Source organism: Tribolium castaneum, chromosome 1, assembly GCF_031307605.1.
Source record: "Tribolium castaneum strain GA2 chromosome 1, icTriCast1.1, whole genome shotgun sequence".
Classification (NCBI taxonomy): Eukaryota; Metazoa; Arthropoda; class Insecta; order Coleoptera; family Tenebrionidae; genus Tribolium; species Tribolium castaneum.
In genome coordinates, this window is record NC_087394.1 from 10,732,865 (window position 1) to 10,748,000 (window position 15,136).

The 15,136-nt window shown below is 29.9% G+C and overlaps 1 protein-coding gene across 1 annotated transcript in view; it reads right to left on the reverse strand.

Moving 5' to 3' along the window:
* The window catches only part of Mgat4a (alpha-1,3-mannosyl-glycoprotein 4-beta-N-acetylglucosaminyltransferase a), a 125,907-nt gene that overhangs the window by 3,845 nt on the left and 106,926 nt on the right, over positions 1-15,136 (reverse strand). Inside the window, exon 10 of the mRNA XM_008202385.3 lies at positions 4,136-4,251. Within this exon, the coding sequence (XP_008200607.1) occupies positions 4,136-4,251 (116 nt within the window). The remainder of the gene's footprint in view (positions 1-4,135; positions 4,252-15,136) is intronic.

Here is a 15,136-nt window from a genome sequence, read left to right on the forward strand (position 1 = left end):
ACAGCAGAGTAAAAATCAGGACGCTTTGAGTTTTAAATTAATTTAAATTTAAATACCTAGTGTCAAGAATGTTGAGTATGAAATTCTTAATAAGATGAGAATTAATTAACGAGTAAAATTTTCACGACAAATATGAGAAAAAATTAAAACTTGCGCACCGAAATTTGTAAGAGAATTAAAATTCTTAAAAAAACACACTCAAACACACTCAAGTGACGTTACGTTTCACTTTATTTTATGATACGTTTTGAAAAATATGAGACGGTAATTTAATAATAATTTGGTAATTGCCTCAGCCAGTTGGTAAATTATTGACCTGTAAATGTTAAAACAATTAAATTTTTTATCCAAAAGTAATAACAATATTTTTTCCACAATCACATTATAATTGGAGTTTTTATCCCGACTTCTGAAGGAGGGTGAGTCAATAGTTAATATGTTAATATGCAACCAATAATACTGATTCCAGCTAACACCAGATCGATAATCATTAAAAAATTTCAAAATTACAGTTTTGCTAAAATATCATTATGGGCTATTATTATTTAAAACATAAAAAAGAAATGTAGATTCAATTAATGTTTCTAAAAATTAAACAAAGTATCAAAGTAGTAAGTGCAATTAGTATTTTTGGTTGCATCTTAGGACATGTCACTATTGACTCTCCCTGTATAAGGTGACCTATTTTGAAAAAAGATCAGACTTATATCAAACAAATTTTATTCACTTATTAATATTAATATTAACATTTATGTTGATGGAAAGTTCATTCTTGCCTTATAAAGCCTGTCAAGATTCATTTTACGATTACGAATATTTTTAACTTAACTTCAACGAATTCCATTTTGTTAATGTGGTGATTGTGGATAAAATGTTGTATTGTATTCGTATTTTAGTTGCATTTTATCCACTTGAGAATATTAATTTTGTTTAATCAATGAGTTACATTACAATTTTTTTTTAATGAAACCCTACATTTTCTTGCATTTTCTGGACATAGCGTACTGATGATTCAGACCTAGAATTGTATTGGTTCTGCTTAGTTTTTGAAATATTTTTTTGACAAAAACGGAGACGAAAACTGTTTTTTTAATGTATTACACAAAAATCAAGAACATTACAGAAGTACCTAATGTTTTTACCACTTTACAGAGAAAAGTTAAAATTTAAATCCTTACTACGAATATTTATTAATATTTTCGATTTACGATTTTAACGTATGTTAAATTCTAACAGCTATGTGATTATTAGTTTTTAGATGTAAAAAAATTAGGGACTTTTAACAGTCTCACTTTGTATATTTGTTAATTTTGTTTTTGATAAAGTGTTTGTATTAAGGCTAAAGGGGACGACAAAGTTGAACCAAGTGTGCGACAAAAACAAGTAGTAATAAAATTAATTTTTCTGTTTTTAGCGATATTTGTAATCCAATTTTAAATCGAAAAATGGAATTGAGTCTTTTTAATATTTATAATTTGAGACAACGTAACACTTTTTTTGAAAAAAAAATTATTTCATATTTTTTTATTAAAATTTTTCTTATTAAAATGGTGTTTATTTGTTAGTAATTTTTATGTGTTCCTTGCTCAAAAACGGATAGATGATCAAAAGTTTGGAATATGACAAAATCTCTTTTTCGTTAAAAAATTATTTTGTCATAATGTCATGATTTCTAATGATAAAAAGCTCAGCAAGAAACAAATAATGTCAAATAACCTCGAATTCCAATTTTTCTAGAATTAAACTCTTTGAAATACCTGCTTCACATTCTAAGTGAAAGCTGAAAGGGATTGGACACGTCGGCAAAACAAGTAAGAACTACTCCTAATAATCACCAGAATTTAGCGTTTGCTTGTAAATGTTCAATTTTCTTCTCAATGTAGGTACTCGTATGTAAATTTCTTTCAAAAATTTTTGTACAAAATATCATTTAAGCATCGTTTGTTTTAGAATGACAGTTTGGTCAGTTAATGTTTTCATATTTTTATTTTTACTAACACTAGTATTAATGTGTATTTTTAATTCAATGATAATTTTATTGTATGGAATTGTAAAAAAAAAACGAAAAAATCACATGCATAAAGAAAGTAATAAAACATTTTTTGCAAACGCAGATTTCTACATGAGATTATTGGTTTTTGAAATACAGAAAAAAAAGCTTTTTAATACTAGTTCTAGCTAAAAAAATATAAAAAAGAGACAAAACCAATCATTACTAAATGACTTAGATATTGGGCTTAAATCAGCGTTTTGAATCCCCAATTTTCATCAAATATACAAAATTTTATGTACAACTTTTTTGTATAGCTTGTTAATATGGGTAGAACGCGTTTCCCAAAACGTAAAATACAGGCAAATGCTCCTCTGCCTAAATAGAAAACCCACATTTTTTTGTTAGTTACTTAAAGTTGAGTTTTTTCTATATAACTGAAAATATCTTGCTGGTGGCTAATACGTACACAGCTGCTTCCAAGGAATGCCTTCCTCGCTGCACGACCATGACGGAAAAAAATATTTTAGAAAATTTGCGTTTTGATATTACCTTTCCTATTATCGAATTATAAAAACACAAATATATATATTTGTGATCAGCGAAAAATGATTAAAAAAAAATAAACAAGTGTTACGTTGCCCCAAATTTAATGAAGATTCTATGTTAAAAACTTTTTTTAGTTTCCACAAAAAGTGAATGGTTAAAAAGAAAATAGAAAAATAAATTCCGCGCCATCTTGAGGCTTAGAAACACACTAAAACATGTTCCACTTTAACCTTAACTTTATCTCTCTTTATCATCCTGATGCAGAAGAAACTAATGTATCGTCGCCCACTTTAATGATTTCTGTTAAGATTTCTGTTATCACATTATCAGGAATTCATTAAGTTTTAAAGTTGTATAAATAAATTATAAATTTACTTTGAACAAAGTAAAACAAGGGTGTTTATTTTAGTAAATACATTAAGCAAGCTTAATTATCTACACCTCTACAGATATTTATATCATTATTTCCTGGGTACTACAGAAAACTTAATGCTCTATCAGTCTGTAATTTTATCTTAATAGAGCAATTTTTTATTTCGCTGCTCTTAAAATTTGGACGGGTTAGGAACAAGTGGGACTAAAGAGAACAGGGACCCTCATCGTTTTGCATCTTAGTATTTGGCAATTCGTTAAATATTTTAACATTAGTGACAAAATCGTCCAAAGGAAACGATAGGTTTTATGGTAAAACTCAACAACACTACTCTCTATTATTATAAATAACGGAGAAAGATGTGTTAGAACTACCAGTTTTCAACAAACATAAATATTTTTTGCTTGAGTAATTCCTTTAATCTTCCATGTATTATGCAACGTGTTGAAACTTAAAGCTGGGAAAGTTTAGGAGAGGTAGTTCGAAGTTTGCATACATTTATAAAACCTTAAGCTAACGTATCAAACTGCAAGTGATTTTAGCACTTTCAACTTAATTAAATCGCTGTGTATTTTCACTTGTGGTCACCAGAACATTTTGAGTAAATTGCTTATTTACTTGCGTTCAAGGAAGCAGAAAAGTTTGGGTCAATGTCGACCATCCCTCGAAGGATAATACGAACTAAATAAGTAAATGGCCACAAAGGTTTCTGTTATTGTCCCTTGTGAACTCTGCAAATTGTTTTCAAGAGAAAACACGGAAAGTGTATTTGCAAAAGTGAACTCATAATAATAATAATAATTCAAGAGTTTTACGTTGAAAGACAGACTAATACTTATAATGGCTGTAAATTAGCATATAACATAATAATAATATTACATATTATATAGATTTTTTTACTATTAACTCCGGTTCGCATGGTTTTTGTTGCGCATAACAGTACACACGTGTTAATTAAATCGAATATGCAAGCTTAACTCACTCTTGAATGACGTGAAATATAATACTTAATCTTTAATAATAACATAAAACAAACAGATGTGGAACAAGCAATAGTCTTCCGCAAGATGGAACAAACTAATAAAGACTAAAGTGATCTGTGATGCGAATGTATTGAAATTCCAGAACTTCCTCAATAACCGGTTGCGAATAAGTTTGTCTCTTGGTTACATCAAATTAATTTCGGATCTTAATTAAAATTAAAGCGACTGCTTTTCACTTACTTCACTCAGGATGGCCCAGTTGTCGCTTTCACTATGTACATGAAGGCGCAGCGCTTGGATTTTTCCTATGCTTTCGTCTGGAACGCCTGTGGCTATACCCACGCTGTCAAATTTTCCTGCAACAGAAGCAAAAATTGTATTATTTTTAACGTCTTGCACTTAGGATTTTCTTATTATATTCGGAAATAAAATTAACTAGACGCCCTCTGGTGATGACTTTTGAACTATGTCGAAAACAGTAAAGAAATTTTCGTAATGCCACATTTAACTGACATTTAATGAATTGTTCAACAATTTTGCGTGTATAGTGTTAATTACTTACAATAGAAAGAATTACTTTAAAAGTACGTGGTGGTAAATACTAGCGTTGACTTTGGTTCTGTAGTTTTTCGTGGTATAAAGTGTTTATTGTTGGAACTTGAAAGTGGATAAAATGTGAAAAATATTTAAATTTTGATTACAAAGTGTTATCAAACAGTTGTCTAATTAAAGACTATAAGTAATGGATCGCAGCGAACACAAAGTTTGGCTCAAGAAACCAATAAATTAGTGAAGTGTTATGAATTTTAGGTTAGAATTTTCCACTGAAAAATCATGAAATGCTGCGGTAAATCTACAAAACTACAATAAAGATTAACAACTGCTGATACATTTAAATGTAAATTATGCCAAAAGGTAGGCTTTTCAATGTCTTTGTAATAATTTTTCAATAAAGAAAGTGAACCAAACAGTCATTCGTTATTCGTGTTTTCCTCGTCATCTCTCATTTGTCAACATAAGTTTCTTGCATCAAAGATGCAATAATCATTCCGCATAGGCAATGTAATAATTATGAAGCCCCAAAATTCGTACAACGCTCAAAATATCCAAATAAACATTTTCCCGCCATTTATGGTTACTGTCTTCGACCTAGCTCAGTGGCGCCGCCAACGGTAATTTTACTTCCGAATCCCACTTAAGTTCGCATTTATTGAACTTATTTCTATTTAAAAATCTTCTCATTACCATATTACCATTCTCCATTCATTAAGTCCCCAATTCGGAAATAAGCTTCAATAATAAAAGTGTTTTCTTGCACAGTGTAATAATTTAGTTGCATTTTAAAGAAATTAAAAAAAATAATTAAATTTCACAACTGACAGATTTGACATTTATTGACAGAGAACTCAAATGAGCAGAGCGGCACATATTTTTTTACATGTAAACCAATTTCAAAGTTAACTAGATGAGAATCATTTAAAAACATTGCACAAAGTTCCATTATTTTTTGCGTAGAATATTTATGCAAAAATTTGTAAGGTGATCCATTTAAAAAAATATATATTTGGATCACTACCCTGTATTCAACAACCTGTGATTAATAACATTATTTCTACTAGATCTAGCATATAATAAAAACGGAATGACAATATTTGAAATTGTAAAAAAGTTCTAGACCGATTACACACTTTTGGGACATCTGTATAAAACTGGCCACCAGATATCGAATTTGTCTTTGCAATGTTAAATCAATTAAAAATCTCTTGCCTCAGAACTTTAAAATTTATTGAGGTTTTTGGATGTTTTTTTTGACAGAATTTAGCAAAATGAATGAGTTTCTAGCTCAAAAATAAACAACGATCCATGAAAAGCACAATGTTGGACAAGATTTTGCAAAACCTTTGTGAAAAAATGCTGAAACGCTTTAAACTCATTTCGAATTTTGCGAAATTAGTTCTGACTAACAAAATGTACAAAAAAGTTCAAAAATAATGCAATTGTGAGCTCAATTTAGTAGTTTTTGTGCAAAAATGTTTGAAAAAACAGCGCATATTTGACGATAATTAGGATTATTATTTTTGACTAAAAAATATACAAAATAGACAAATTTGGTGAATTTTTGGGAGATTTCGGAGATAGATGATGAAAGTCGTCAAAAATTTCTATTTTCGGGAAGTTATCAAAAGGGTAATAATAGGGTCATTTTAAAATTGAGATTTTTTGATTCAACATTTCTCTAAATATGATATTTTCGAATTGAAAAATCAATTTTCACGCTTAAAAAATTCCAAAACAGTGATTTCTGTAGTTTAATTTGGTGTTTTTTGATAAAATTGGTAAAAAATTAAAGTGTCAAACTGAAAAAAGTGCAGGCCAATATTTGTTCCACCTAATTTGCTGACTTTTGAACTGATTTTTAGATGATTTAAAGCAATTATAATGTTAATTTAAGTAAAAAAATTGTGTTAAAATATCTGCCAAAGACGGTCACTAGCTAAGGCCTAGTGATGGTAAAAAAGGTAAAAGCGACACTTTTAAAGGGGAAATTTGGGGTTCGAAAGGCTTATAATTTTTCTACAAAAAAAGTTGAAATAGTAAACACAAACAAGGGATTGTAAGAACACGTAAACGTAAACCTGGAAGAAATAAGAAAATATTGCAGCAAAACCCCAACTTAAAAGTATAAATGCCATTCAATAAACATGGTGATCGAGTAAATAAATATAAGAAAAAGCACGTAAACGTAACATAATTTAAAACGTAAACGGTAAGATAACTATGACTTTTATTGAATTAAAAAATATTTAGAGCCAAATGACTTGAGTATTTCATTCCGTGAAAGAACTGATTTCAAGTGAAGAAAAAAAAACTTTTATTTTTTAGAGAGAAGCTAGCTATACAGGCTGATTCAATAGTGGGTTACTTCTGACATGTCCTAAGATGCAACCAAAAATACTAATTGCACTTACCACTTGGATACTTCTTTAGACTTTTAAAAACAATAATTGAATTAATATTGACTCTACCTTTTAAATAATAATACAGACTGATCCAGAAATACTGAGACTGTTGGCAACACATTTGAAAGTATTTGTACTCGTAATTTGCAACACTGTAACCGAAATCGATTTTTCTTGACAATTATTTGACGTACAACCCCACAAGAATGTTAAATTGTTGTTAACTGGAAGAGTACTCCATTGGTATCCTTAAAAATTTAAGTTGCCAACAGACTTAGTATTTCTGGATCAGTCTATAGTTTATAATGAAATTTTAGCAAAACTGTGAAGATTAAAAAAAAACACTTGGAACTTCGTTTGATTTTTAAAAACATTAATTGAATTAACACTACTTTTTTATTTTTTAAATAATAATAATCCATAATGAAATTTTAGCCAAACTGTCAAAACAAACTTGACACTACCCAGAACAATGTAATCTTGGATTAAATTTAATTGTTTTAACGATTACCGATCTGGTCAGCTGGAATCGGTATTATTGGTTGCATATTTATAAAAATTCAGGAATAACCCACTACTGATTCACCCTGTATAGGATACTCGTATTAGCAAACTTCTGTCTTTTTACAATATTTTACAAAATTTTACAAATATATGTTTATGCATTTTGTGAATTTAGTCGATTTGTTTTAGTTTGTTAATTTTATAATTGTCAAATAAACCTCGATATAACGAATTTTTTTGCGATTTATAGAGGTTCCACTGTACTACTACTCTTGATTTTTTACCCTAGCTTAGTTTACTCAGCTGTTTAGCTTTGCCAACAAAACATTCGAAAAGCCAGTTTTCAAATTCGCGTTCAGTGTTCCCAACTTAATTTAAAGTCAAAAGCCATTTAGCCAGAGCTCTAACTGAACCAGGTATTAGAAAATGTATGCATAAGTTGTATTTTGCGTGATTGCTTCTTCACGATTACGTAATGTATTTGATTGTGCATAAAAATTTGCTTCGATAATATGAGTAATAATATGCATGAGTGCACTGCGGTTTGCAAATATTTTTTCCACCTAGAAAAGTACCATTAACATAAACGCAAACTGCACAACCAAGCGCTTATTTGTTCGAGTTTAGGCTTTAACACATTCCATTATCTAACTGTTTATGTTAAAATACAGATATTTGTTGTACGGTTCGTGGTAAAATGGTACTATTACGTTACATATTGTTGCCTGTGGGTAATTAAAACTGATGCTAGACATAAATTACCTCTTCATGCAGAACGGAAATGTTTTTCTTTGTTCCGGTTAGTGAAAAAAATTCCACACTGCAATGCAAATTGCATGTGTTTTTACTCCCTGTTTCTGTTTTGTGCGCGAAAAACGGACACGTGTCGATTGAATTATGAAACAGAGCACATTTGAGAGAACGTGAGTTGATGAAAGTTTTTGCTGTTGACAAAAACGGCATAAAACAATAGCGCGGCTAAGAAATCGTTATAGGATTTTGCCCAGAACGTGCGATTCTTATCGGTTTCCTGCGGAAAGCTTTCACGGATATTACCACAAATGTGGAAAGCTTCAGCTGTTGGCTCATTTTTGCCAACTTATTTGTATTTGAATAATTCTCCTAACTAATAACAATGTGATGTAAAATGAGGAAAATGAGCCGCAATCACTATAATGGTGACCAGCGTGAATAATGTGGCAAAATTGTACGTTGTCATACAACAAAGAAAATTACAATGAAAAATGCAAATCGATCGTAATGGAGAATAAAAGTTTTTCGAATAAACGACTATTAATGAATGTTGCAATTTATCGTTGACCATTAATTTTCCGGAATAAATTACTTTGCCTATACACGATACGATTTTTTTTCTTTATTACGTGAACATTTTAGAAATTATTGTTGGAACGCATTTTACAAATTTATTTGATCCTGTTCGTAATTTTATTCGACGTGGAAATTGTTACGTGCTTAAGAAGTAATTGATGATGACACTTGTTTACCTGATGTTTATGCTCACGGAACTCAAAACACCTATATTTCAGTTTGAAAGGAAATTTGAATCAAGATTTATGCTTAAATAACGCACTCCTTCTCAAATTATATTTAGGGTTTGTAAAAAAAAAGATAAATGGGTGTTAAAAATACCTTAGATTTGTTACAATCATCAGAATTTGTGCTGGTTTAAAAATCAAAGTGAGAAGAAAAATGTTTCTTCACTATTATTAATGATCTTTTTTTTTAAACACAAAAATGGCAAAAATACGATGTACCGCTTATCTTGTAGTTTTGCGCTTGTTTTGTGAAATTATTGTTATTTTTGTCTGAATGGGGTAATTTCTCTGTTTTAGCAAAATCTGATACAAAACCGAGAATTAAGTTTAAAAACTATTTTGTTCAATCATTTTTGCATATATTTGAAAAATGTTTGTGATTTTACGATACAATTTCACAAAAACAATTGAAAATTTTGTTTGAAACTTGCTCGGAGGTTTAAGAAAGGGAAAAATTACTACCAGTTTTGTGGTTTTTCGGTTTATTTTTTGACGAAATTTCGAATAAACACTAACTAAAATCGAGTAAAACTAATACAACAAAATCAAGCTAAAAATAATATCAATTTTGATGTAATTTCGTATTTTTTTGGACAATTGTAGCAATCTTTTTCAAAAAAGATAATTCAGTTTTTACCAAAAAAATAGTAAAAGGCACAATATGTTAGATTTAATATTATTATTTTCGGCCTGTTTGTAACATTTTCGAAATGAGTGCGTTTCCGATTATAAAAAGCACTAAAACGTCGCAAAAGACCAAAAACAATTACTTATACAGTTTTAATTTTGTCATTTTTCGGTCTTTATCAGCAAAATCTAGAACAAAACTGAAAATTTGGTTTAAAAATATCATTTTCGCTTGTTTTTCGGTGTGTTTTAGTTTAAGACAAATACGTTCAAAGCGCTGAAGTAAATAAATAATCGAGTAAAACAGGCAAAAATTAATAATTTGGCGCCTTTTTAGCAATTTCTAGCGAAGTTGTGCAGGAAAAAAATAACCAGTAAGTTTTTAATTCAAAAACGTGTTCACTCGTAAATTACTCTAAATAAACTTTAACATTATATTTCTAACTAATACAAGTGCTCAAATACACGCAAAAAAAACTAAAAATAAAGACATTTTTCGGAAATTTACAACTGAATTTAGTAATTTTTCGTACAAATATGTTCTAGTATTTTGCAGCCAATAATATATTGATCTTAGATCACTTCTTTATTTCTGTCTAAATTTCAAGAGAAAATGGCTTTTTCGACTAAAAAAATAAGGCTAAAACTGTCAAAAAAGGCAAAATCAGTGTCATTTTTTATCCAATTTGGTAATTTCACAAAAAACAGAAACTTTTCTTTTAAAACATGCAAAAGAGTTGTCAAGAGGTAAAAATAACACAATTTTCTTTTTTATTTTTGTCAAAATTTTAGTGGAACAACAACTAAAGGAGTAGAACAAGCGAAATAATATTAGTTAAGATTTGAATGTCTAGGCGTGTTTTTTTAATATCTGCCAATAAATAAGTGTCTGGTTCAAAGATAAACAATAAACAGAGCGAATTTTTGACTTTAGTGATTTCTGGCATTAGTTTTAGAAAATTAAGCCAAACTAAAACAAAATAAACAAATTGGACGCAAATAGAAGCATATTCCTGAAATATTTTACAAAATTAAAATTTTTTTAGAAAATTAACCCAAGCCAAAAGACAATAAACAAATTGGACTCAAATGAAAAGCATGTTCCTGAGATATTTTACAAAATAAAGATTTTTACAAAATAATACGCAATTTTTAGTAAACAAAAAGGTAAGTCGAATAAAATGAGCTGTAAACTCGTCTGAAAAATTAAACTTTGAACTTATTTTTATAATTCTCTGCTTTGATACTTTCAAAATATGCGCGTTGTCAATTTATTCCACGAAATATAAACTATAAGAATAAGACAGAATGAACAAAACAGGCCAAAATCATTCAATTCGTAAGATAAATTTGCATAAACTGAACCAATTTATTTGAAATGAGGATAATTCTCGTTGAGAAATAAATTCATTCGCTTTGTGTTTCTTTGTGCATCAATGAAGAATCTGATAAATCAAGTTATTTCAGTAAACAAATCAGAAGCCCAATTTTTAGAAAAATGAATTTAAAAATGCTTGCAATTTTTTGCTTAAATCAAATCCTTATTTCATCCTTTTACATCGAACGAAATAAACCGAAACTTTTAGAATTTATTTTTTTATGCTTTTAGTCGATATTGACTGAAATTGAACAAAAAATTACTTATTTTCAATTAGTGGTGCTTTTTTGATGAGGGATGTATTTAATATTTTCATAGGCATCAGATACTACTATTGTAATAAAGGTTTAGTTTTCGAAAGGCAGAATAAACAAAAAGGATAAAATGTGTATAATAGATTAACTTCATTACTGGATAAACTTTGGTAACCCACTAAAACAGGTATGTACATACACATAATACCTTTGTTCCACATTGTTCGGTGAACAGAGAGACATTCAGTTAAATCCAGAATCTTCGCAGATTGTCGGTTTACACTGGCTTAATACATCTGACAAATTCACTGCTTTGTGGCCAACAAAAGCGAAATCAAACCGCTGTTTGTAGTCGGAAATTCGTCATAATACCAAGCTGTCCCTTTTGCAAAAAAAACGATAAAAAATATAGCACTTGGAGAATCAATTCACTCGAGACCTCGTCCTTCGTTGTACCAATGAGCCTTCTTTCGAGAATATTGAATATTTGAATTTAAAACGTAACTTGCTCTATATTTCATGTCCTAGTCAAGAATCAGACACACAAGACCAGTTGACAAGCCTCTGTTCCGCAAACACCGATAAATGATAAATGCGAGACGCTATTTCCCCCAAGTTTTAGTTTTACGGCGGAAGTGACACTGTGACCTATCACATTTCAACTTTACAAAAAATAAAATTTTTAGTCCATTTGTAGTCTCCAAGCCCGAAGTGCTATGATCTATGAGGCCATTAGTTTTGAAACTTTAACTATTATGTTCGATGTTACAAATCTTTATTTCACGTTTCCCTTCGTACTTATCGACGTTTGGTCCGAAGTTTTATCATTGTCGGCCAACCTAACACAAATTGATGTGTTTGGACGTAGTTTAAAGACAGGAAAGAATGTTATTATTTGAAACTAATATCAATTCCACCTCATTTTGCATTCATAGAGAAACGTTAGATCAGTAACTGATACATAATCGTGGTCAGACCTTCTGAATAATAATATCTAATAACCAATAAAAATCGCACGTTCTCACACATTTTGCCCAGGAGATACCGTTTATTAAAAAATGAACATAAATTATGTATTAGCTGTTTCAAAACTATAAAAACGCCAACGTCGCATTTTCTCTCAAAATTAACGGTTATATATACAATGCGTTCAAAAATGGTTGTTCATCAAGTCACCTATGAAATTTAAACATAATGTGCCGCTTAATTTGAATTGTGAAGGCCGTCAAAGTGACAGATCCGTCAAGATAATGCAAAAAGGCTTCGAATCTTAAAACAAAAGATTACACAACAACAAAAATCACGAAAATATAAAACACAAATGAAGACAAACTCAACACTTGCAACAACTTTGCCGAAAATCTCAAAAAAGTGAGTAAAATACTAATTGAAAGATTTGACAGAAATTATAGTAGTCATTTGAACGAAGCGGCACATTGAATTTGAATTCCATAGGCGACTTGATGAACCATTTTTAAACATAATGTATTATATTATTATATTAGTTTTATAAAATGTTCTATTGTGGCACGAATGGTTTTGGAGCACGACGAAGGAGTGCAATACACTATTTTTTCTATTTTTGTATTTTGTTCTTGTTTAGTTTAACTTATCAAAGTCTGTTCAAACTCTTTCCTCTTAATTTTGTTAATTATTCTGGCTTTATCAATAAACGACCTGAAGCTATTGACAGATAACACACTAGATTACAGTGGTGACTGATGACACCCAGCCCAAGACTGCCAATACAACTCCTAAAAATTTACCAAAAGGAGTTGCACAAAAGTTCTCTTTGTGAAACTAGTTTTAGTTTCAGAACGAACAATTTGTGAAACCAAAATAAAACAAATACACTAATCATAACTATTTTACAATTTTATCAATCTTATTTTAAAAAAGTATTCTGTAAAATGCGACGTTGACGTTTTTATAGTTTTGAAACAGATAATATTTTCAATAGATTCAGGTGGATGTATACAGCAAAGTGAGTGTTTAAAAAACTGTTTACTGATTCAGTTTTTTAATTACAAATTCGGTAATACCACTTTTCATGGCTTTAGAACACAAAGGTTTAAATTGTTTGTTTCCCTTTGTTTAATTTATTTATTAATCCCTGGAGAACGGAAGTAAGCGCCGACTTTCCATTCCAAATAAATAAATAGCTTTTTGGTGTTTTTTGCGTTGTAAAATTTATACTCAATGACAGTTTAATTATTTTTAGTTGTGTTTACTTTCCAACTTATTACACTGCAATTCCGGACGGTGTGTACTTTATATTTCGCGAAGCTTCCAAGTTATGAAAATTCTGAGAGGTTTAATAAAGCGAGATTACGAAAAAATTCTTTTCAACTCGCATTTTCGCGTTACTTATTCTCTAGGATGGAAAAAAAGGAGAGTGGGGTTTCACCTTTAGGCTAAATTTAAAATTCAAAGCAGAATGTATCGTTCTACTTCCTTTAAGACAGTGCGAATTAAATTATTTGCATTCATTTCCATTACACCCTGTCTGTGTCGAGGAAAATTGCCGAGGAAATCCTAATAACACCTTTGAACGTTAAATTATTGATTTTTAATGCTTAAAGTTAGTTGCAAGGAATATTTTATTTATCAGTCTTCGTCATAATATATACAGGAAATTTCTAACTTACCAAGTTGAAGGCAAGCAATTAATGGTTTGGAACTGACAGCAAACAATTTTTCATTTTATTCGTAGACTATAGTAATCAAAAAAGTGTATTTTCTTTTTTATAAGCCGCAGCGGGTTTTTGTCTTCAGTTGGGGTTCATTAATTGTGTTTTACATCAACCAAGAAAAAAGATAACTTTAGAAACTACAATAAACTACCCCTACGTCAATATTTTTGTCACAATATTTTTATGTTTCCATTTCCATAGATAAAGTGGGGTGTGATTTTGAAATAAACTTAGCAATCCTGAATAATGTAACGACAGAAGATATGAGAAGAAAAATCTGTTGGCAACAATGAATTATTGACACAATAAAAAAATGACAATTGTGACATTTGAATTTGACATTTAGTGATGCCAACGTAAGATTGCGATGTACTTTATTAAAAATGAAGAAAAATTAGCGGAAAATGCCTTTGAATGCCTGCAATTTACTAAAAATGTGTAGATAGTATCGCAGTTTTAGAGATTTCATGAGTTCCTTCGCTAAGAGCATACTGAAAGCGTTTCCGATTAAATTGTCGTCTGCTTACTTATTAACAAATTAAAGCGTAATAAGTCACTTAGATTTACAATTCAATGAATCGTTATTGAATCTGTTATTTTCGTTCATTTATCATTAATGAACAGGTAGTTGCATCTGACCAATGGTCATTACAGTCCATTATAGCTGTATTTATAAATTCCGGTCTTCTTCAGAGACATAATTTAGATCCACTACCTGTACATTAATTAATAATAATTTGTTACTAGTCTTATACAGTGTGGTGGCAACTGATATTAAATAAACAAATACTTAGAGCCGGTTTATAGAAGCGTCATTAATTTAATCTGCAATTAAATGCGTAATTAACTGATCACGTGACCGAATTGACCCAGTTTCATTGGTCCATCCGTGTTGTTAACTTAACAACGAATTAAAATTAAATGAAGCTTTTTATACACCGGCCCTTAAAAAATAAAATAAATAATGTGAATATAACAAAATTAATAAACAGAACTGTGTAGTCCCTCTATTCATGTTTTTGATGGAAAGAGTAATTGGTCCGTTTAGACAACAGAGTATGAATAAATGTTGAGATAAATTACACGTTGCAAGTTGCTCATTATCCACATCGATTTTGTAATTTCCTATATTATGTATGGTGTAAACAGTAGGTAAACAGGTTGTTCACATTCGAGATTATTCAGTAGATTAGTTGCAAAAAGGTACACAGTAAAGTTCGTTAATTATCGTCAAATGTAAATTGACATTCATCGACGCTTTACAGCTGA